We start from the raw sequence: 25,054 nt of genomic DNA, 5'->3' as shown, positions 1-25,054 counted from the left end.
TAAACCTAAAAATAGGGGCACCAGTCAACTTTCATTATTTTTCTACATATAATCATGGCAAAAGGTTAGGAGATCCCTCTTCCCACTCTACATATTTCTAATTAAAATATAATTTTAAAGTTTGTCCTTGCCAAACTATAAAACAGTTACTTGAGAATAAACCAGCAGAGCACTGCATCACCTCAATAAAGCCATAGGTTTCATCATTTGCACCAACAAATCTACAGGGGTAGTTTCTACACCCCTCTTTTGAAGACTTTATTTCACACCTCTCATACCACACAGCATTTTAAACACTGACATATAACTACCTAATAAGAAAAAGCAAAGATGAAAGTGTTTATAAAGCCAGGGATGAGCAGCTTCCACACGATTTTTAATTCTTTACAATCTCAGGATTAAGCTGTCAGTCAGGCTTTGCTTCATGTTACATAGTGTATGGATGATGTTAATGTCGCCCCCAGGCCCCATTTCCTGGCCTAATGGCATTTTAAAATAAGTAAAGGGGTATAAAAGATAAAACTGTTTATCTTATTAAACACACTATCACTTAAGAGTCTTCTAACATTATTGCACTTTAATTTTCATAATTTCCCAATGCATTCATGAAGCAATTTGCAGAAAATGTTTTAACAAATTAAAGCTTTTTATATCTGATATTTGTATGTATTTGTGAGATGATTATCACATAAGTCCAGTTAATATTTGTCACCACACAGTTTAAAAATTTTTAACACGAGAACTTTTAAGACCTACTCTCTTAGCAGTTTTCAAATATGCAATAACATTATTAACTATAGCAGCCACATTGTACATGATATTCCCACGACTTATTTGTAACTGGAAATCTGTCCTTTCTGACACCCTGCACCCATTTCACCCACCTCCCACTCTAAAATCCCTCTGGCAACCACCAATCTGTTCTCTGTATCCATGAACCTGATTAATGAAATTTTTTTTTTAAGATTCCACCTATAAGATCATACAGTATTTGTCGTTCCTTGTCTGACTTACTTCATGTAGCATAATACCGTCCAGGTCCATCCATGTTGTTGCAAATGGCAAAATTTCATCCTTTTTCATGGCTGAATAACACACACACACACACACACATATATATGTGCATCACAATTTTTTTTTTCATCTATTCATCCATCAGTGGCTCCTTAGGTTGTTTCCATGTCTTGGCTATGGAAAACAATGCTGCAACAAACATGGGATGCCATTTATCTTTTCATATTTGTGTTTTTTTCTTCAGATAAATACCCAGCAATGGAATAGCTGGATCATAAGAAAAGTAGAGATACCAAGTGAACATTTCATGCAAAGATGGGCTCGATAAAGGACAGAAATGATATGGACCTAACAGAAACAGAAGATATTAAGAAGAGGTGGCAAGAATACACAGAACTGTACAAAAAAGATCTTTACGACCCAGATAGTCACCATGGTGTAATCACTCACCTAGAGCCAGACATCCTAGAATGTGAAGCCAAGTGGGCCTTAGGAAGCATCACTACGAACAAAGCTAGTGGAGGTGATGGAATTCCAGTGGAGCTATTTCAAATCCTAAAAGATGGTGCTGTGAAAGTGCTGCACTCAACATGCCAGCCAATTTGGAAAACTCAGCAATGGCCACAGGACTGGAAAAGGTCAGTTTTCATTCCAATCCCAAAGAAAGGCAATGGCAAAGAATGCTCAAATTGCACTCATACTGCACAACTGCACTCATCTCACACGCTAGTAAAGTAATGCTCAAAATTCTCCAAGCAAGGCTTCAGCAATATGTGTACCGTGGACTTCCAGATGTTCAAGCTGGTTTTAGAAAAGGCAGAGGAACCAGAGATCAAGTTGCCAACATCTGCTGGGTCATGGAAAAAGCAAGAGTTCCAGAAAAATATCTATTTCTGCTTTATTGACTATGCCAAAGCCTTTGACTGTGTGGATCACAATAAACTGTGGAAAATTCTTCAAGAGATGGGAATACCAGACCACCCGACCTGCCTCTTGAGAAACCTATATGCAGGTCAGGAAGCAACAGTTAGAACTGGACATGGAACAACAGACTGGTTCCAAATAGGAAAAGGAGTACGTCAAGGCTGTATACTGTCACCCTGCTTATTTAACTTCTATGCAGAGTACATCATGAGAAACGCTGGGCTGGAAGAAGCACAAGCTGGAATCAAGATTGCTGGGAGAAATATCAATAACCCAGATGACACCACTCTTACGGCAGAAAGTGAAGAGAAACTAAAAAGCTTCCTGATGAAAGTGAAAGAGGAGAGTGAAAAAGGTGGCTTAAAGCTCAACATTCAGAAAACAAAGATCATGGCATCTGGTCCCATCACTTCATGGGAAATAGATGGGGAAACAGTGGAAACAGTGTCAGACTTTATTTTTGGGGGCTCCAAAATCACTGCAGATGGTGATTGTGGCCATGAAATTGAAAGACGCTTACTCCTTGGAAGGAAAGTTATGACCAACCTAGATAGTATATTCAAAAGCAGAGACATTACTTTGCCAACAAAGGTCTGTCTAGTCAAGGCTATGGTTTTTCCAGTGGTCATGTATGGATGTGAGAGTTGGACTGTGAAGAAGGCTGAGTGCCAAAGAATTGATGCTTTTGAACTGTGGTGTTGGAGAAGACTCTTGAGAGTCCCTTGGACTGCAAGGAGATCCAACCAGTCCATTCTGAAGGAGATTAACCCTGGGATTTCTTTGGAAGGAATGATGCTAAAGCTGAAACTCCAGTACTTTGGCCACCTCATGAGAAGAGTTGACTCATTGGAAAAGACTCTGATGCTGGGAAGGATTGGGGGCAGGAGAGGAAGGGGATGACCAAGGATGAGATGGCTGGATGGCATCACCGACTCAATGGACTGAGTTTGGCTGAACTCTGGGAGTTGGTGATGGACAGGGAGGCCTGGCGTGCTGCAATTCATGGGGTCACAAAGAGTCAGACACAACTGAGCGACTGAACTGAACTGTACTGAAGGTTGTCCTATTTTTAATTTTTTTGAGAAACCTCTATTCTGTTTCCCACAGTGGCTACACCAATTTACATTCCTACCAACAGTATAAAGGGTTTTGTTCCCTTTTCTCCACAACCTCATCAACACTTATTATTATTTCTTGTCTTTTTGGAAACAGCCATTCTAACAGGTGTAAGGTGATATTTCATTGCGGTTTTGATTTGTATTCCTCTGATGATTAGTGATTCTTCGCATTCTTTCATGTCCTTTCTGGCCATTTGTATGTCTTCTTTGGAAAAATGTCTATTCAGATCTTCTGCCCATTTTTTAAACAGATTGTTAGGCTATTTGTCTTTCATTTTGTTGATGATTTCCTTTTCCATGCAGAAGTTTTTTATCCTTTGATGTAGTTCCACTGTTCATTTTTGCTTTTGGAGTCAGATCCAAAAAATCATCACCAAGATCAATGTCAAGGAGCTTACTGCCTATGTTACCTCATATGGATTTTATGGTTTCAGGTCTTATGTACAAGTCTTTAATCTATCTTGAGTTAATTTCTGTGGATGGTATAAGACAGTTTCATTCTTTTGCACGTGGTGACTCTCAAAGCCCCACAATTGCATCTAGCTTTCTCCTCCGCAATAGACTGAAGGCTTTGAGCAAATTTTCACTGCTTAACATCCTGACTGACAGGCCTGCCATAGGATGCATCCTTAGGAAATGTGCACTTACAGCCATTAAAATACACACAAATCCAATATACAATATAATCTCACTTGGCCTTGTATCCCAGTCTGTGCACTTTATCAAGCCAAGTGGGGCTGGCAGTCTTACATAGCTCTGCGAGCTGGGAGTACTATACCCTGAGAAGAAAGTGCATTAGGTCGACTGCTCTTCCTCTATAGCTCCTGGATGTATTAATACTGGTACCAATACAAGTACCTATCTTGGCTTACCTAATGGCTGCTGCCAGAGAGAAAGGCACCATCACTTTCTTAGTGATTCTCCACACATAAGCAAGCATCTGGTATTTCACAGTCTCCCAAATCAGTCATAGCCAAGTATTTATAAATTTAAAAACATATTTTTATGTATTACTTTTAGTTCTCTTTTATATTAGTTGGAGAATAATAATATAGGCATAGATGTTTTAATTATATTTTATAGATTATGAATAAATTCCAAATCAGGATAATAAGAAATGATATCATATTTGCTAAAAAAGGAGAGATGTTGGGTCTGATATGGCCAAGAACCACTTGAGTTATATGAACCAATACATTCTAATTTTCTCAAGTTATATTAAATTTCTATTGCTTGTAACAAGAGAGTTCTGACCATTATAACAAAAAAGCACTAGGTAAGAAAATACTGGGAGAAAATATTAGAATATTTTAAAATCATGAGATAAGGAGACTTTCTAAGTATGGTATGAAATCTAAAATATGTAATATATACACAATATATAAAAGATTAAGATCTTTGCTACATAGAGAGAACTCCTATAAAACAATTTTTTAATTCCGTAATAGGAAAACCAACCAAAGGATATTAATAAACAATTCATAAAAGAAAAAATATAAATACCTAATATTATATGAAAAGAAGCTTAATCAGATGAAAAAATTAAAGAGACATAAAAAGTAATATTTAGCATATTACTAGCATATTTTTGTCTATCAGATCATGAAAGATAAAGACTGATAACAGTTTGATAAGGATGTTCCGTACATTTCAAATACTATTGGTGAGAATATAATGCTATAGCCTTTCAGAAGGGCAACTGGACAGTATCAATTTTCAAATGGTCATATCCTTTGACCCAGCTCTTTCTCTCTTAGAATTTTATACTACAGCAAAAGAATTTCAGAAAAACATCTACTTCTGCTTCACTGACTACGTGAAAGCCTTTGATTGCGTAGATCACAACAAACTGGAAAATTCTTAAAGAGACTGGAATACCAGACCATCTTACATGTTTCCTGAGAAACCTGTATGCAGGTCAAGAAGTAATAGTTAGAACCAGACACGGAAAAACAGATTGGTTCAAAAATAGGGAAAGGAGTACATCCAGATTGTGGACTGTCATCATGCTTATTTAACTTATATGCAGAGTACATTATGCGAAATGCTGAGCTGGATGAATCACAAGCTGGAATCAAGATTGCTGGGAGAAATATCAACAAACTCAGATATGCAGATAATACCACCTTAATAGCAGAAAATGAAGAGGAACTAAAGAGCCTCTTGATGAAGGTGAAAGAGGACAGTTGACTTAAAAACTGTCTTTTTCTGGCTTTAAGCCAAAAAAAAGGTGGCTTAAAACTCAACATGGCATCTGGTCCCATCACTTCATGGCAAATAGATGGGGGAAAAGTGGAAACAGTGAACAGTGACAGATTTTATTTTCTTGGGCTCCGAAATCACTGTCGACGGTGACTGCAGCCAAGAAATTAAAAGATGCTCCCTGGAAGAAAAGTTATGACAAACCTAGACAGCATATTAAAAAGCAAAGACATCACTTAGGTGACAAAGTTCTGTTTAGTCAAAGCTACTGTTTTTCCAGTAGTCATGTATGGATGTGAGAACTGGACCATAAAGAAGGCTGAGTGCCAAAGAATTGATGCTTTTGAATTGTGGTGTTGGAGAAGACTCTTGAGAGTCCCTTGGACAGCAAGGAGATCAAACCAGTCAATCCTAAAGGAAATCAACCATGAATATTCACTGTAAGGACTGATGCTGAAGTTGAAGCTCCAACACATGGCCACCTGATACGAAGAGCCAACTCTGGGAAAGATCCTGATGCTCGGAAAGACTGAGGGGCAGCAGAAGGGGGTGAAAGAGAATGAGATGGCTGGATGTCATTACAGATTCAATGGACCTGAGTTTGAGCAAACTCTAGGAGACAGTGAAGGACAGAGAAGCCTGGCATGCTATAGTTCATGGGGTTGCAATGAGTTGAACATGATTTAGCAACTGAACAATAACAAAATGAGAACAGCAACAACACCTACCATTTTACATGGATTAAATGAGGTAAGTAGAAAAAGCACAAAGCACAATCCTATGCACATGGCAAACACTTAAAAATTTAGTGTTTATCATTCCTACTAAATGGTATCCATGAGATCAAGAACTACTATCTGTTCTGCTCACCATCATATCCCCAGTATCCAGTAAGTGTCTCAACATAAAAGACACTCAATAAGTATTTGTTGAGTGAACGTTTTGCAGTCACAAGACTCTATATTCCTATTAAATTTCATATTAACTCCATCACTCCACTCTATTGAGGTCTTTTTGAATCCTAATGTCATCCAATATATCTGCTATCTCTTTCAGTATCTTCTGAAACTTTGATAAACATATCACCTAGATATTTATCTGAAATATTAATAAAAATGTTAACTAGAGACCTATGTCATTAGTTTTATTATCCTTCAGTTTATCATCATTGGTAAACTGGTACTAGTTGAGTATAGACATTCAGTTTGGCTTCATTTTCATTCTGCATATATATTCTCATCTTGTCCACAAAGACAGTAAGTATGAAAATCTTACTATGTCAATATGCCCTTCACTGAAACTACCCTTAAAAAGAATTTAACAACTTGAGCACTCACCTTTCAAAAGCTGGGGATCTCTCAGGACGAGTACTTCCTCGAGATCTGTATCTCTGAGTCATAGGCAGCCGTGGAGGCCGACTTGGTCCCCAGAAGTCAGTGTGAGTTTGGTGACTCCTCTCATTGGCTCTGTTATCTTGGTCCAGTAGACTGCTACTTAGAAAGGGTCTAAAATCTTGGAAAAACATCGTGGGGTCCAAACGGTCCCAGAACTAGCAAAAACCAGAAATAAACAACATGTTACTTGTTTCAAGAAAAGGCGACAGAGGAAACAGGATGAAAAAATACTGAAAAAAAGAGAGGATTAACTTTTAAGACTTCAAAATACAGCAGTTCCAAATTTTAAAAATGTATGCTTCCCAATTTCATGGAGGAAAAAAGAGAAGTCTTTCAAGTGTATGTACAGGGGGACAATTTTGTATACCAAGAAATAATTCCCTTCATATAGAAAGAAGCCAATGGCCAGACATTAATACTGAGCTCATAGCCACATGGCTCTGACCAGTTTCCCACACTAAAATTAAAAACATGAACCAAAGGTTGATCATGAACTTCTGTCCTAAGTACAATCAATCATCTAGATCAATATTATAACCTTGTGTATTGTAACAATGACATCCACATGTCTACCATAGAATAATCTAAGATTAAATAAAATGGATGTATACACTTGTGGGGGGAAAAAAGCATCAACACTACAAAGTGAAGACAGATGTCTATAAAATACTTAACTTATAGAAGGTACATGAGAAAGCTGTGTCAAAGCTGTGCCAAAGCAGTGCAAGAATGTCTGATAAGGCCATTCTATTGTACACACTTTTTACTAAAAGTGTATTGGCATGGGACAGGCATGTCTAGGGGCGAGGGGGAAGGAGAGTGTTGGGTTTTGCCAAGGAATCACTAAACAAAGAGTAAGAGGAAAAAATCCAAGTTACCTCTAAAATAATTTAAATTTTATTTATTTGGGCATCAGATATTTCAAGAGTTTCACAGAACACAACTTACTTCACTCCATCCAACCAAGTACATAAACTCTGGTCACATCCTGGTCTTTTTATGTTGTTTTAAAGTTTTAAATCAAGTAAAAAAAACCTCATTATTTATTGTATTTTAGTATGTTGAAATACTCAGAGAAGGGTTAGCAGCTCAGCTGCACATTAAGCTAAGCTGATTCTCAATCTACCTTCCAATAATTTGTCACATCAATTCTTGAAGTTAAGGGGTTTGTCTAGGTTTGTCGATAATGTTATTTTTTGCTAATTTTTCTAATTTATAATTTCTGCTTTACTTTCAAAGATGCTTTCTCCCTTTTTAGTTAAAAATATACAATAAATATAAATTATAAAAATACAAAGTACAATATAGCTTCCATTCTCTCAGCTGTGACCAAACCCTACCCCTAATTCCAAAGAACTACTTAGAGGTTAATCTGGTATGCAGAATTCCAGATTTTTTTTTTTCTTGTGAGAGAATTGTTAAATTTTTATCTTTTGTTTTCCTTTTTATATTTTATGACTTTGTTGTTGTTTGCTATAGTTCTAGAACACAGGCACCATTCCACTAATAGAAACTGACAGGACATACAGAGAGAACTATCTGATGACACAATGACTAAAAGAGAAATATAAAGAGAGTTTATGAAAAGACTACCTTAGTTTATGAAAAGACTTAGTTTACCTCTGAGAAATCATCCCCCAAAACAGGTCCTATATTAACAACTGCAAAAACTAAACAAACCCAAATGAAACGAAAGCAAATAAAACTTCAAAATATTAAAATACAGTGCAAAAAAATGGTAAGACAAATTTAAGTCACTTTCCAGCCTTTTAGTCAATAAAAGGCTGTGACTGTGTCTTTGTTTGGATTCAGGTCCTCCTTTTTAAATTATGCCCTAAAGCCCTTACCCCAAGTGATGGGGGGGTTGAGGGTGTGGTTAAGCGGGGCAGTGGAACACCCAGTCTGTGACATCTGACAGCATGCCAGCTTGCATGGTGGGCCAGCACAGCAATGGCGACACTCCCCTATTCTCACTGGTAGAGCTTTACAATTCCAGATCTTTAATTATCTATCTGTACATACATTCACCAGGTTTTCTAAACAAACACACACATTTATTCAACAAATACTTATTGAGCATGTACTATGTCCCAATCACTTTCTGGGAAGGATTAGAATACAGCAGTTCAAAAGAAAATTCCATGAAAGGAAAAAAAGGCTTGCAATGAATAACTCAGAACAAAGGCCATATCATTCTTTTCAACAATAGCACAGTATGGATGTTTTATGTTTTATACTGTCTTTAACATTTCTTATTATAATATATAGTATTTGACACATGTAAAATAACACAAGAAAGAAGGTGTAAGAAAATAAAACAGGACTTCCCTAGTGGCAGAGAAGATAAGAATTGACCTGCCAATGCAGGGAACATGGGTTCCATCCCTGGTCTGAGAAGATCCCACATGCTGTGGACCAACAAGGTCCCTGCGCCACAACCACTGAAGCCCACATGCCCTAGAGCCTGTGCTCCACAAGAAAAGCCAACACAATGAGAAGCCTGTGCACCACAACAAAAAGCAGCCCCAATTCTCTGTCAACTAGAGAAAGCCTGCACAAAGCAACGAAGGCCCAGCGCAAACGAAGAAAGTAAAAATAAATAATTTTTTAAAAAAGAAAACATATGGTCATGTAACCATCTCTTAGCTCATATGACCAAAACCACTGAAACCCTATGTCCCTCCCTCCTCCAACCTCCAGGGATAACCACTACCCTCAATTTTTTCTTTGCCATTCCTTAAATAGTTTTACCACAAATATACACATTCATAAATAAAATGTGCCTTATGAATTAATATGAAAGTGCCTAATGAAAGCACTTGCTTTTCTGTCTCCACATGTTGATACATTTATTTTCACACACACTTTATGCCACACTTTTAAAAATCTTTTCATACAGAGTGAAGTAAGCCAGAAAGAAAAACACCAATACAGTACACTAACACATATATATGGAATTTAGAAAGATGGCAATGATGACCCTGTATGCAGGACAGCAAAAAAGACACAGATGTGTATAGCGGACTTGTGGACTCAGAGGGAGAGGGAGAGGGTGAGATGATTTGGGAGAATGGCATTGAAACATGTATAATATCATGTAAGAATCGAATCGCCAGTCTATGTCCGATGCAGGATACGGCACGCTTGGGGCTGGTACGCGGGGATGACCCAGAGAGATGTTGTGGGGAGGGGGGTGGGGGTGGGGTTCATGTTTGGGAACGCATGTACACCTGTGGTGGATTCATGTCAGTGTATGGCAAAACCAATACAGAATTGTAAAGTAAAATAAAAAATTAATTAATTAATTTTAAAAAAGGAAAAATAAATAAATAAATAAATAATCTTTTCTTCCCTCAATAAACATAAGGACATACTGTTTCCAGTTTTTTGCCATTACAAACAGCCAGTGCGAACATTCTTATATATGTTTTCTGCTATAGATAGGAAGTTTCTGTTAATGGTCTATACAACTTTATATATGGTCTATATTAATGCCAAATTGTTTTCCAAAGTGGTTGAACCAATTTACATATCCACCATGAGTGTTGAAGGGTTTCCACTGTATCAAATTCTGGTGAACACTTGATAATAGGGCTTTTTTAAAAAATAGTTTTTACCAGACAGAAAACACTTGTATCACCTAGAGGTTTCTCTTTTTGTTTTCTGTGTATAAGAGTCTATAGGAGGTTGATTTTTTAAATGTATATTTTTCTGTCCTACTGCAGAAAGTAAACTCAACAGGTCTATAGTAAGCCTGAAAGACTCCCTTCCGCATTTCTTGTATAGATGGTATAAAGCATATAGTAATGAACTCCCTCAGCTATTGTTTATCTGCTGCTGCTGCTGCTAAGTCGCTTCAGTCGTGTCCGACTCTGTGCGACCCCATAGATGGCAGCCCACCAGGCTCCCCCGTCCCTGGGATTCTCCAGGCAAGAACATTGGAGTGGGTTGCCATTTCCTTCTCCAATGCATGAGAGTGAAAAGTGAAAGTGAAGTCACTCAGTTGTGTCCGACTGTTCACGACCCCAAAGACTGCAGTCTACCAGGTTCCGCCGTCCATGGGATTTTCCAGGCAAGAGTACTGGAGTGGGGTGCCATCACCTTCTCCGACTGTTTATCTGGGAATGTCTTAATTTCTCCGTCATTACTGAAGACAGTTTTACTGAATTTAGAATTTCAAGATGGCCATTTTTTTCTTTCAGCACTTTAAATATGTTATCTCACTGCCTTCTCAGTGCAGTTCAGTTCAGTCACTCAGTCGTGTCTGACTCTTTGTGACCCCATGCACTGCAGCCCGCCAGGCCTCCCTGTCCATTACCAATTCTCAGAGTTTACTCAAATGCATGTCCATTGAGTCGGCAATGTCATCCAATCATCTCATTCTCTGTCGTACCCTTCTCCTTCTGCCTTCAATCCTTCCCAGCATCAGGGTCTTTCCAAATGAGTCAGTTCTTCCCATCAGGTGTCCAAAGTGTTCGAGTTTCAGCTTCAACATCAGTCCTTCCAATGAATATTCAGGACTGGTTTCCTTTACGATGGATTTCAGTCCTTCCAATGAATATTCAGGACTGGTTTCCTACAATGGACTGGTTGGATTTCCTTGCAGTCCAAGGGACTCTCAAGAGTTTTCTCCAACACCACAGTTCAAAAGCATCAATTCTTCGGCGCTCAGCTTTCTTTATAGTCCATCTATATTATACAGTCCTCTCATATCCATACATGACCACTGGAAAAATCACAGCTCTGACGAGACGGAACTTTGTTGGCAAAGTAATGTCTCTGCTTTTTAATATGCTGTCTAGGTTGGTCATAACTTTTCTTCCAAGGAGTAAGCATCTTTTAATTTCATGACTGCAGTCACCATCTGCAGTGATTCTGGAGCCCCCAAAAATAAAGTCAGCCACTGTTTCCACTGTTTCCCCATCTATTTGCCATGAAATGATGGGACTGGATGCCATGATCTTCGTTTTCTGAATGTTGAGCTTTAAGCCAACTTTTTCACTCTCCTCTTTCACCTTCATCAAGAGGCTCTTTAGTTCTTCTTCACTTTCTGCCATAACGGTGGTGTCATCTGCATATTTGTCTTTCTCTGTCTGACTTACTTCACTTAGTATGAAAACTTCTAGGTCCATCCATGTTGGTACAAATGGCATTATTATTTTTTAATGGCTGGGTAATATTCTACATGGTGCATATGTATGCATGTGTGTGTATCTCACATCTTCTTGATCCTTTCATCTGTCAGTGGACATTTAGGTTGCTTTCATGTCTTGGCTTCCCTGGTGGCTCAGATGGTAAAGCGTCTGTCTACAATGCGGGAAACCCAGGTTCGAGCCCTGTGTTGGGAAGATCCCCTGGAGAAGGAAATGGCAACCCACTCCAGTACTATTGCCTGGAAAATCCCATGGACAGAGGAGCCTGGTAGGCTACAGTCTGTGGGGTCGCAAAGAGTCGGGGACACGACCAAGCGACTTCACGTGTCTTGGCTACTGTAAATAGTGCTGCTGTGAACACTGGAGTGCATATATCTTTTCAAATTAGACTTTTTGTCTTTTCCAGATATATGCCCAGGAATGAGGTTGCTGGATCACATGGTAATTCTATTTTTTAGTTTTTTGGTTTTTTTTTTAAAGATTATTTATTTTTGGTTGTGCTGGGTCTTCGTTGCTTGTAGTACATGGGCTTGTCATTATGGAGGCTTCTCCTGTTGAGGAGCACAGGCTCTAGAGTACACAGGTTTCAGTAGTTATGAAGCATGGGCTCAGCAGTTGTGGCTCACAGGTTCTAGAGGGCTGGCTTAGTAGTCGTGGCACACGGGCTTACTTGGCCCACAGCATGTGGGATCTTCATGGACCGGGGATCAAACCCATGTCCCCTGCACTGGCAGGAAGATTCTTAACACCTAGACCACCAGGGAAGCCCTAATATTAGTTTTTTAAGGAATCTCCATACTGTTCTCTAAAGTGGCTGCACCGATTTACATTCGCATCAACAGTGTGGAAGTGTTCCCTTTTCTCTGCACCCTTTTCAGCATTTATTATTTGTAGACTTGTTTGTGATAGCTACCACTGTGGTTTTGATTTGCATTTCTGTAATAATTAGTAATGCTGAGCATCTTTTCATGTGCCTATTGGTCATCTATATATATGTCTTCTTTGGATAAATATTTGAAATTTTTGATTAGAAGAAAAATTAAGTACCAAACTCATAATATCAATAATCTGCATTGATAATTACACATGAATTATTGCATCTAACATTTGTAAAAATTCTGAAGGAACCCAAGCTTAGAAGCAGCTTCAACATCAGTTTAAGGCATTTTCTACTTGTTTGGAAACTGCAAATTAGTGCAAACAGACAGCAGTAGTCAATGTATTTGTCCCAAGATATTACTGTATGTTGACCATATAGCACCTGATAAAAAGAGCACACCACACAAATTTATCGGAGAAGGAGATGGCACCCTACTCCAGTACTCTTGCCTGGAAAATCCCATGGATGGAGGAGCCTGGTGGGCTGCAGTCCATGGAGTCACTAAAAGTCAGACACAACTGAGTGACTTCACTTTCACGCACTGGAGAAGGAAATGGCAGCCCACTCCAGAGTGTTCTTGCCTGGAGAATTCCAGGGATGGGGGAGCCTGGTGGGCTGCCATCTATGGGGTCGCACAGAGTCGGACACGACTGAAGTGTCTTAGCAGCAGCAGCAGCACACAACTTATACTATATCAACACTAAGCATAAGAATAGCTTCAGGTCATTTGCCTCTGGGCAGACTTAAGACAAGCCTAAGAGAAAAAAATAGTTCATACAACAAAACTGGGTATTCAAGACAAGTTAAAAACAGATATTCAGTTTATTTTAGATTCTTTTCTCACATAGGTTATCACAAGAATACCATTATAAAATTTTGGTGAAACATTCAAAAGATTCACAGAAACGGCCTCCTTGACAAGCTCTGTCTTGAAAACTGAAAATGTTACTCTGCACTGGAGGTAAAAAGATGATGTTTCAAAAAATATGTGGGCTGAAATTCTTACATGTTTTAATTTAAAAAAGATGGAGTGACTTCCCCGGTGGTCCAGTGACTAAGACTGTGCTCCCAATGCAGGGGGCCTGAGTTGGCTCCCTGGTCAGGAAACTAGATCCGACATGCAGCTAAGAGTGCCCGCATGCTGCAACTAAGACCTGGTGCAGCGAGATAAATCATATGGACAATTAGCAAAATTTGCTATAAGCTAACCAGAGAACTACACAAAAAAGATGTTAATGACACACATAACCATGACGGTGTGATCATTCACCTAGAGCCAGACATCGTGGAGCCAGACATCGTGGAGTCCAAAGTCAAGCGGGCCTTAGGAAGTATCACTACGAACAAAGCCAATGGAGGTGATGAAATTCCAGCTGAGCTATTTCAAGTCCTAAAAGATGATGCTGTGAAAGTGCGGTACTCAATACGCCAGCAAATTTGGAAAACTCAGTGGTCACAGGACTGGAAAAGGTCAGTTTTCATTCCAATCCCAAAGAAAGTCAATGCTAGAGAATGTTCAAACTACAGAAGTTGCACTCATCTCACATGCTAGCAAAGTAATGCTCAAAATTCTCCAAGCGAGGATGTATACTGCATGTGGGATCTAGTTCCCTGACCAGGGAGCCAACTCAGGCCCCCTGCATTGGGAGCACAGTCTTAGTCAGTGGACCACTGGGGAAGTCACTCCATCTTTTTATATTAAAACATGTAAGTATTTCAGCCCACATGTTTTTCGAAGCGTCATCTTTTTACCTCCAATGCAGAGTAACATTTTCAGTTTTTCAAGACAGAGCTTGTCAAGTAGGCACTAGCAAAGTAATGCTCAAAATTCTCCAGGCAAGACTTGAACCAAGACTTGAACAGTACATGAACCATGAACTTCCAGATGTTCAAGCTGGATTTAGGAAAGGCAGAGGAACCAGAGATCAAATTGCCAACATCTTTTGGATCATCGAAAAAGCAAGAAAATTCCTGAAAAATATCTACTTCTGCTTTATTGACTATGCCAAAGCCTTTGACTGTGTGGATTACAACAAACTATGGAACATTCTGAAAGAGATGGGAATACCAGACCACCTTATCTGCCTCCTGAGAAATCTGTATGCAGGTCAAGAAGCAACAGTTAGAACCGAACATGGGACAACAGATTGGTTCCAAATTAGGAAAGGAGTACGTCAAGGCTGTATATATTGTCACAAGCTGGAATCAAGATTGCCGGCAGAAATATCAATAACCTCAGATATGCAGATGACACCACCCTTATGGCAGAAAGTGAAGAGGAGCTAAAAAGCCTCTTGATGAAAGTGAAAGAGGAGAGCGAAAACGTTGGCTTAAAGCTCAACATTCAGAAAACGAAGATCATGGCATCTGGTCCCATCAGTTCATGGGAAATAGATGGGGAAACAGTGGAAACAGTGTCAGACTTTATTTTTGGGGCTCCAAAATCACTGCAGATGGTGACTGCAGCTATGAAATTAAAAGATGCTTACTGCTTGGAAGAAAAGTTATGACCAACCTAGACAGTATATTCAAAAGCGGAAACATTACTTTGCCAACTAAGGTCCGTCTAGTCAAGGCTATGGTTTTTCCTGTGGTCATGTATGGATGTGAAAGTTGGACTGTGAAGAAGGCTGAGTGCCAAAGAATTGATGCTTTTGAACTGTGGTGTTGGAGAAGACTCTTGAGAGTTCCTTGGACTGCAAGGAGATACAACCAGTCCATTCTGAAGGAGATCAGCCCTGGGATTTCTTTGGAAGGAATGATGATGAAGCTGAAACTCCAGTACTTTGGCCACCTCATGAGAAGAGTTGACTCATCGGAAAAGACTCTGATGCTGGGAGGGATTGGGGGCAGGAGGAGAAGGGGACTACCAAGGATGAGATGGCTGGATGGCCATGATGGGACGTGAGTCTGAGTGAACTCCAGGAGATGGTGATGAACAGGGAGGCCTGGCATGCTGCAATTCATGGGGTCGCAAAGAGTTGGACACAACTGAGCGACTGAACTGAACTGAACTGAAGAAATGCAATGTTGAAAAAAGTTCACAAGCAATTTTACGAAAGCACTAAATCAAGATACAGGACATTTTCATCACCTCCACCCCTCCTCCTGCCCCTCCCTGCCCTCAAGCAGCCACTGATCACTCCATGATTTGCATTTTCTTGAATTTTATACTTTCTAGGAGTTCATGTAAAGGGAATCATACTGTATGTATTTTTTCACTCAGCTTAATTGTTTTGAGATTCATTCTAATTTTTACATGAATCAAGGGTTTATGTTGAGTCACATTCACATACTTTATATTGCTGAGTAGTATTTCCATACTATGGGTATACCACAATTTGTTTATCCATCCACCTGTTGATGGGCTCTTGGAATGTTTCTAATTTTTATTATTACAATAGTTGCTATGCACAATTATGTACATATCTTAGGGGAGTACAATGGTTAAATCATATGGCTGATATTTCTAAGAAGAAAAAAAAGCTTGTTTGCTAAAGCGGTTGGACCATTTTTACAATCAATTTCAGTTGCTCCACAGCCTTACCAAAAGTTAAGACCGTCAGTCTTTTAAAGTTTGGCCATCCTGATAACTATGTAGTAGCTCACTCTGGTGAGCTGTTGTTTTTTTGTTTTTGGCCATACCACACAGCATGAGGATCTTAGTTTCCCACCCAGGGATTGAACCATGCCCTCTCCAGTGGAAGATCGAGAGTCCTAACGACTGGACCACCAGGGAATTCCCTCATTGTGGTTTTAATGGGCATTTTCCTAACTACTCAGTGGACATGAATTTGAGCAAACTCCAGGAGGTAGTGCGGGACAGAGGAGCCTGGCATGCTACAGTCCATGCAGTCACAAAGAATCAGACACAACTAAACAACAACAACAAACAACAACTAACAATGTTGAGATTTCTTTTGCCATCTATACACCTTCTTTGGTAAAGGAGATTGTTTAAATCTTTTGCAGTTTTCTAAAAATGGGTTGTTTTCTCATTATTCCATTTTAAGAGGTCTCTACATAGCCTAGATACAAGTTTTCAATCAAATATAAAATTCCTAAATTTTATAAAAATACAGAGTATTCAAATACTATTTACAAAGAAAAAAATATGATGTCCAGTACCCACCCACCCCTTAAAATGTAAACACTGTGCCATAAATTATCTCATGAAAAGCACCTTTTTCCAAATGAGTTTAAGCTTACAGACTACAGATGTGGTCAACTGGCAGTCACTGAACAAAAAACTGGCAAGGCTGACACCAAAACTATTTTCTGTTTCATTCTTCTTCCTTCAGTTACCATTGAGTTTACATTACATTCTTTGCTTGGCAACAGAATTACTGGTGTGAACTTAGTACTGAATTAGAGAAACACAGTTATTCTTTGAACAACTGCTGAAGAGTTCTGGAGTTGATATTTCCAAATGGACTGGCTGTGAAGTAGGCAGCACTGTGAAATGAGCTCTTTTAACTCTTTATACTAAAAAGTGAGACAGATGAAAGATTTGGTTGAATTAATTCAACCTTTAAGATCACATCCAGGGTGCAGCTGCTCAAAGAATCCAAACTATACCTGGCATTTGAGTACAAGCCCTCTGGCTGAGACTGAGAAGAAAAGCAAACAGCTAAACGGAAGACTTACTTGGGAAAAGAAAGTTAAAGAACTGAAATCTTTAACTTTTTTTTACTAGGTTTAATCATTTAAGATTACTATCTTTGTAGGTCAAGAACAATAGAATAGCAACAATTTTATTTAGCTCAGCTTAATTTAATGTTGTTCTTGTTACTTCAGAGCCTTCTCCACAGGTCCCAGGAGCATACACAAAAAAGCATAGTTGGTACTGGAGAGAGACTTCATGAAGGTAGACCTAATATTGCCCTCCCAGACTACTCATCTCCTCGCCTAACCGCCAGAGGTACTAGTCCAAGATCCTTGCTAACTACAGACTTCAATTACTAAACTCAAAGGTGAGAAGGGAAGACTCAAGAGCTTTCACGTCCACTTCTAACCTCTTTATTCATTCCTCATTACTCTTTCCTACCAGAGGAATGATGCTCTGATTGGTAAGTAGCAAAAACCTACATTTCTCCAGTTGATGGAGTTCATGTATAAGGACTCTACAAAGGCCAAAGAAGTGGTTCTGAGTATTTGTGCCTGCTCTGCTGCCTCTAATTCTCAGCAGGGGCATTCCGTGCAAACTTAGGATATCCATTTGGCCTTAGATCAAATGTGGTTTCCAATTTCACTGAATAAAAGTTAAGTCTTTATTTCCATCTCCCTAGCATCTATGCTTTACTTCTCAGCATGTTCTAGATTCTGAGATGAAGTGAAGAGGTATGATCAATGATCAACCATCATGTATAGCCAGACATGTTTTAATACAGGATAACAGTTTAATATAGAGAATGCATGAAAGAATATGAAGTCATAAAATATATAACTCTTATGAAGAGATAAGAAAAAAATTTATGCTATAATCCTAAGTAAATTTTAAAAATCAGAAATATAACATAGTATATTCTATGATTATATCTGAAAAAAGTTATGAAGCATAAATGTGAGAAATGGAAAATATGAGAAAGGAAGAAAAAAAATGAGAAAGGGAGGGAAGGAAAGGATGAAATAAAAAATAAGGTAATAATAATATGGAAGACTTTTAAAAAATCTTCTTAATGTTGTTACAATATCTTTCCGTATCTATGCCTCAGGACAAAACCTGAAAGGAAATATATAAAGAAAGGGGGCTCTTAGAATAGCAGAACTCCAGATGTATTTTAACACCTTTTTTATTGCCCAATGCAATGCTGCATATGTACCAAAACAATTTTTATTTAAATAAATATAAATCAGGCTGCTCAGAGTACCTTGCCTTCTTGCACACCTGGGAGTTCTTTTTCTAGAAAACCATCTATCTTATTTTCTGCTAATATGAAGCAGAAGCCATAGCCACTCTTGCACTGAAGTGATATCCTCAGGAAAGCTGAGACTTTCAGATCAGATGTCTCACTGGCACCAGGTCATGGTCAGAAGCTTTCAAGTAATCAATGAAACGCTCAGATAGCAATGGGCTCAAGTCCCCAGATTACCAACAGGGACCTCAGTATAGCTATGTCCTCTCTCTCTACAATCTGTCAGCAACATTTCTAAATTCACTCTCCACCAATCCTCACACATTACTCAAACATAGTTCCCATTTCACTGGCCAACTCTTCTCTATCCTCATCCACTCTTCCTGCTTCCCCCACTCCAGATCTCTTTCAGGAAAAAAAAAATATACATACACACACACACACACACACACACACGCTTGGACTAAGCCTCTTCTAATATATCTAGTGTTTTAAGAATCCAGCATTAATAAATACTAATTAAGAAAATAATCTCTGCATTGTACAAGCAACTCTGAAGAAAAATGGAGCAAAACTGAGCATAAGCATTTGCTGGAATTATCAACTGAAATACAGAAAAGAAAAACAACTCTTGTTTCCAAACATAATTTTCTTTCTAGGCTTTTCCTCTAGGGATATGGGTATAATTATGAACTTAAAGCCTATGAACACTGTCTAGAGGAAAAGTGTTTATGTTTTCTCATCTCTTTGCTTATCTAAATTCCATCTACCCTTTAAGGCTCTAGTACTTGAAGCCTTGTTTTACCTTCTCCATGAATTAATAACAGCTAAAATTTATTAAGCACTCACTATACAGCAGGCACACTGGCCCACACACCTGGCATGTATCAACTCAATCCTCACAACAACCCTGAGGTAGGTATTATTTTCCCCAATTTACAAAGGAGGAAACAGAGGCACTGAAAAATTCTAAGTAATTTTGCCCAGTTTACATAGTCAGTAAGCAATAGACCCAGGATTTAAACTCAGGCAATCTGGATCTGGGCATATCACTATGTCATTTGACCTCTTTTCCTAAACATCATAGTCTTTTCAAAGACTGCAGCACACCTAATCTGTCCTTCCTACTGTCTGTCACATACACCTCACAATAAGTTTATTATACCCTCTGTACATTCTTTCTTGTATTCATACTTGTTTCATATGTTTGCACTTGCTCCCTAACTAAATTATAAGTTCCTTGCACTCAAGGCAACTGTAACATTTGTTTCTTGCCCCAACTTTAGCAGAGTGCTGGAAGTGCACTCAACATATACTTCTTAGCTGATTTTTTTAATCCTTGACAACTTCTACAATATTAAAAGACAGGTTTTTTTTCTATATAAGTGCAAAATATTTTAAAAGGAGAAAACTGAAATAGTCCCTTTGATGACAAGGGAAAACTGGGTGTAATCATACCCTTGCTACAAATCCTGAAGAACATGATGTCACAGGCTGTAACTAGGCAAAATTACTTCAACACCTGAAGGATAACTCATGCAGTGTCAGATTTAGCATTACTAAAGTTAGGAAACTGACTAAATATATATATTTATTTTTCTTCTGAATGCATCTTCTCCTAGTGAGTCATAACTATAAAACTTGTATTTCCATCTCCTAAAAGAGAACTAACACTTAAGGAAAATCAGATGAAGTTTTTCTTCTGCATATGTATAACCAGTAAGTGACAATCTGTGTTATCAGGAATAGCACACACAAGGAAAAAAACATACTAAAACTGGAAAGGCTTTCAGGCCTGGTGAACAGAATCAATTTTAAGTAATGTTTTTTCATCCATCAAAACAAGAAAATGGGAGTTTAAAGACATAATCTATCTTGAATCACACTAACCAACCCACATACCAAGTCAGTCCAGTTAAGTAAAAAGCTTAATACCGGATATTGGGAAGTACCACAGAGTAAGTAAAAGAAAATACCCTTAATAAAACAGGATTGTTACCCAAACATTAAGTTTCTTGACTATATATCTAATAACATAAAAAATCTGGGGAGAGAATTCCCTGGTGGCCCAGTGGTTAGGACTTGGTGTTTTCACTACTGGGGCCGGGGTTCAATCCCTGGTCAAGGAACTAAGGAACAAACTAGGTTGGGAACTAAGATCCTACAAGCTGCACGGTGTGGCAAAAAAAAAAATGTCTGAGAGCTCCAAGTCTTGAAATAATTTTCAGAGGATAAAGGAGAGAAGCTTAGGGTTTTATGGGCTTCTTACTGAATACCAGTTTTCAGACACACTTGCAAATACAGTTTTAATTTATACACAAATAAATACTAAGAAGTTTTGCTTGTTCTCAAAACCTGAACTATTTCCAAAGAAGGTTAATGTGATCCTGAAATACAAAGAAATTCCGATTATGGGATTTAATTTTTTTTTTTCTTTTAGCATCTGTTAGCTTTCTAGGGCTAACCAAACTATATGGCAGTAGGAGCAAAAGCAAACCAGGGTTACTGTAGGCAGAGGGGGTCTACCCTTGTGAGATATAGTCTCTTAATGCTTATAAACAAAAAGTACTTAATGTCACTTAAAACTGTACACCTTAGGGCTCCCCTGGCGGCTCCAGGGTAAGGAATCCACCTGCCAATGCAGGAGAAATGGGTTCGCTCACTGATTCAGAAAGATCCCACGTGTCACATGGCAACTAAGCTTGTGCACCACAACTACCAAGCGCACGCTTCAGAGCCCGAGAGCCCCATCTACTGAGTCCACCTGTCACAACTACTGAAGCCCACATGCCCCAGAGTTTGTGCTTTGCAGTAAGAGAACCCACATTATATAAAGAACTGGAAATTAACTATAGGTTCTATCTCGAGACCTGGAAGGCAAGTAAATATCTTATCCTTAATCGGGCACCCAAATTCCAATACAAATACCAAATTACCATATTCATTAAAGGTAATCTCTAGAAACCAGTACCTCTGTGTAAAACTGTAGACTGTGCCTCAATGTGACTTCAATTATAACTCATCCCCTGCTCTTTACGTGACTGTCACACCACTAAGAGTCTGCAACACAGTTATTAAAAAAAACACACACAAGCTTTACATTCTCACACTATATACACAACATAGAAGCAGAAAATAACTGAAACACCACCTAATCAAAGGTTTACTAAAAATAACATGCCAAAGCCCCAACTACTGAACACAAATCCTTCTAAGACTACTCTTGCCTACGTTTTCCTTAAACATTCTGAGGTTTTGTTGCACTGGCACTGAAAATCTGTCACCGATTTAGCACGAGGCCACTACCAAAAGACTCCATAGAGCCAAAGGGAAACTCACCTCTGAAAACTGTGTTGATGTGCTGCTGCCACCACCTAAAAAACTGAAGAGAAAAAGCAATGAGAAGTGATTCTAGTTTCTATGCCCAGGAGTAAGCGTCCCTCCCAGAACCTAAATATAGAATGGTACAATGAGAACAAATCCCAATAAGGAAAAATAACTCATCCCAACGTGACACCTACAAAGGAAATTATGAAGAACTTGCATGTGGATTAAGCTATGAAAAATACTAAAACAAAGTACAAAATTAAGGCTAAACCAACTGAAAAAAATTAGAGAGAGGGGCCATCACAGAGAAGGAAGAGGACCCACCGCCAGCAATGCAACTCAAATCTGAGTAAAGGAAGAAAAATATTTATTCTCAGAAGCTAAAAAATAAAACTAAATTCTCCAAATAATATTTCACTAAAAAACCACTAACCATCAGATGAACACACAACATTTGAAACTACTAGCAATGATTAAAAATTAGTAATGCAAGGGGTCTGGTACAATATTTAACATCTTATAAAAGGGCTCAATAAATATTTTTTCTTCTGATGATGATTATCTTACCCACCCCTCAGAGCCATCCTCCATTAAGACTTTACTAAACTCACCAAACAAGACTCTTCCACAGCCCTCTGCACTCTTGACTTTGATTCTAAATTTGACCTTGTATTATACGTATCTAGAACTTGTTTCATCCGTTTCTACTTCTTACCCTTCTTTCAGAAACATAAAATTCAGAGGGTAAAGACTGTATTTTATTAATACCACAAATATATGTATTTATTATGTATCAGCCATTATACAGAGCACTCAGCACTTTTCATCACATTGCTTTACTATATCTGCATTGATAACTCAAAAGAAAATGTCACTGAATTAATATTGCATGTGTAAACCAACTCCCAAAGACCAGGAAAAAATATTAGATCCCACTGTCCCCATGAAATTTGCAAAGAGAGAAAACTGGCTAAAACACTTTGACAGAAAGGGGATGGAAAGAACCACAGAATTGCTGGGTATCACTTTTACTTCAAGACACATACAAGGGCACAAAAGTACACACATTAGCACACAAGCATGCACACACTCACCCCAATGATATAAAGTCCACAAATTACTAGAGCAGCTTTCATTTTCAGAATTACAATAGCGACTCAGGCACTGCACTCAGCTCATTGAGAAAACACACACACCCTGGTTAGTCTGGAACCAAAAGTGAAAAAACGAAAGCTAATGCCATTCTCTATCTATGGCATTCTCAAGCCTTATTCTCTGGTTAGAAACCATTTGACAACTGTTATTTGTTTCAAAAGTTAAAATGTCTTTTGTAAAAAACACTTCCTATGTAGAACAAGCCCCAAATTACCAGTACCTCTATGCTAGATAAATAATTAAATTACCACTGTGTATCCATTTTATTGCTCAAGCCTAGAGAGGCTTCCAGGGCTCTTACTGCCTTTACCATATATTGATAGCTTCAAGGATTCAGGTATCTTTGGTAATTAAAGCTATCAACTCTTTTTTTTAGGGTTCTTCTATCCCTGCAACTCCCCCAGCCTTCCGTTTCCTTAGTATTCCTTTGTATATTAAGAATGACAGAGCTGGGGTTCCTTGGTGGCTCAGTGGTGAAGAATCCACTTGCCAATGCAGGAGACACGAGTTCAATCCCAGATCCAGGAAGATCCCACACTCAGCGTGGCAACCAAGTCTGTACACCACAACCCTTGAGCCCGTGCTGTAGAGCCTGGGAGCTGCAACTACTGAGCCCACTACTGAGCCCCACTCTAGAGCCCATGTGCCGCAACTATTGAAGCCCACAGGCCAGAGAGCCCATGGTCCACAACAAGAGAAGCCTGAGCGCTGCAGCTAGAGAGTAGCCCCTGCTCACAGCACCTAGTGAAAAGCCCATGCACAGCAACAAAGGCCCAGCATAGTTCAGTTCCGTTCAGTCGCTCAGTCGTGTCTGACTCTGCAACCCCATGAATCGCAGCACGCCAGGCCTCCCTGTCCATCACCAACTCCCGCAGTTCATTCAGACTCATGCCCATCGAGTCGGTGATGCCATCCAGCCATCTCATCCTCTGTCGTCCCCTTCTCCTCCTGCCCCCAATCCCTCCCAGCATCAGAGCCCAGCACAGCAAAAAATAAATAAATAAATAATTTTTTAAAAAAGAATGATAGGGCTAATCATAGAGAAGGGATAATAAAAACAATTACATTTTTCTGAGAAATGTTACAAAGCTTAAGAAAATTTACAAGATGCTCCTCTAGATGAATGTCTAACAGCAAATGGAACCCATTATCCAATGTCCACATAAGGGCTTGCTCTCATTAATTTTTACCATCCACTACTTAACACTGTAATTGCTAAGTATTCAAATCAGCAAATGTTCATAAACTTTATAGAAGGGAATAAATACCCTGCTACCTCTAAGACATTGATTCTAAGCAAAGATTTCTTCAACTATTTAAAACACTGATCTTTCAAAAGACATCACCTTTGCACTTGAATATCTGTTACCAATAGCACCTGTACAAGACAACCTTTGACTCACAAACGCACAAATAAAAGATTAAATCAAGTGAGAGCAGGACCCATAGAATTCAGTTTTCTTCTAGAAAAGATTCATCTTATAGTTAATCACCAACCTCATGGCTAAAGAAACCAGGATTAGTATTCAAAACCTTTGAAAAAAATGCTCCCCCAAAAAACAACTAACATGCTCTATAACACATGCAGAGCATACCCTGCTTGAAACAAGTATATAATACAATTATAACAGCACAAATAAAAAGCTATCCCAAGTTAGCATGCCATCCACACAAAATTGCTAATTTTGCCATCATGCTAATCTTATAGATTGAGCTGGTATTGTGTTATTTAAAACCAAGATTATTACATCAAGTGTTTGTAGCAAACTAGATCTTCATGCCATATGTTGCCCCAGAAGCTCCAGGTCAGATTATACATATAATCACTGTTCATTAATAAAGTTAAACTAATTGTACATACTGTAAAACGTGTAGTTTTTCCTGGTTGTGGAAGGGAACTTCAACTTTATATTCTGCCAACAGCAACAGTAAAGAAATTATTTACTGCCATTAAAACCCCCAAAGTCACTCCAATATTAAAAGAAGCCCTCCTATCAACACTATTCTACTTTTTATTACGCTTTCATAGCTC

General features: G+C 38.7%; 1 protein-coding gene across 2 annotated transcripts in view; it reads right to left on the bottom strand.

Annotated features, from left to right (window-relative positions):
• The window catches only part of RNF115 (ring finger protein 115), a 70,898-nt gene that overhangs the window by 22,332 nt on the left and 23,512 nt on the right, over positions 1-25,054 (bottom strand). Inside the window, exons 3-5 of one of the 2 annotated variants that reach the window (XM_040230857.1) lie at positions 24,884-24,935; positions 21,880-21,922; positions 6,596-6,807 (exon numbers count right to left, since the gene is read on the bottom strand). In XM_040230857.1, coding sequence (XP_040086791.1) covers positions 6,596-6,807; positions 21,880-21,922; positions 24,884-24,935 — 307 coding nt within the window. The remainder of the gene's footprint in view (positions 1-6,595; positions 6,808-21,879; positions 21,923-24,883; positions 24,936-25,054) is intronic. The other variant, XM_040230856.1, reaches the window with a different exon arrangement.

Source organism: Oryx dammah, unplaced genomic scaffold (assembly GCF_014754425.2).
Source record: "Oryx dammah isolate SB20612 unplaced genomic scaffold, SCBI_Odam_1.1 HiC_scaffold_28, whole genome shotgun sequence".
Taxonomy (NCBI): domain Eukaryota; kingdom Metazoa; phylum Chordata; class Mammalia; order Artiodactyla; family Bovidae; genus Oryx; species Oryx dammah.
Note: the sequence above shows the minus strand (reverse complement) of the source record. Positions and strands in the feature narration are given on the sequence as shown.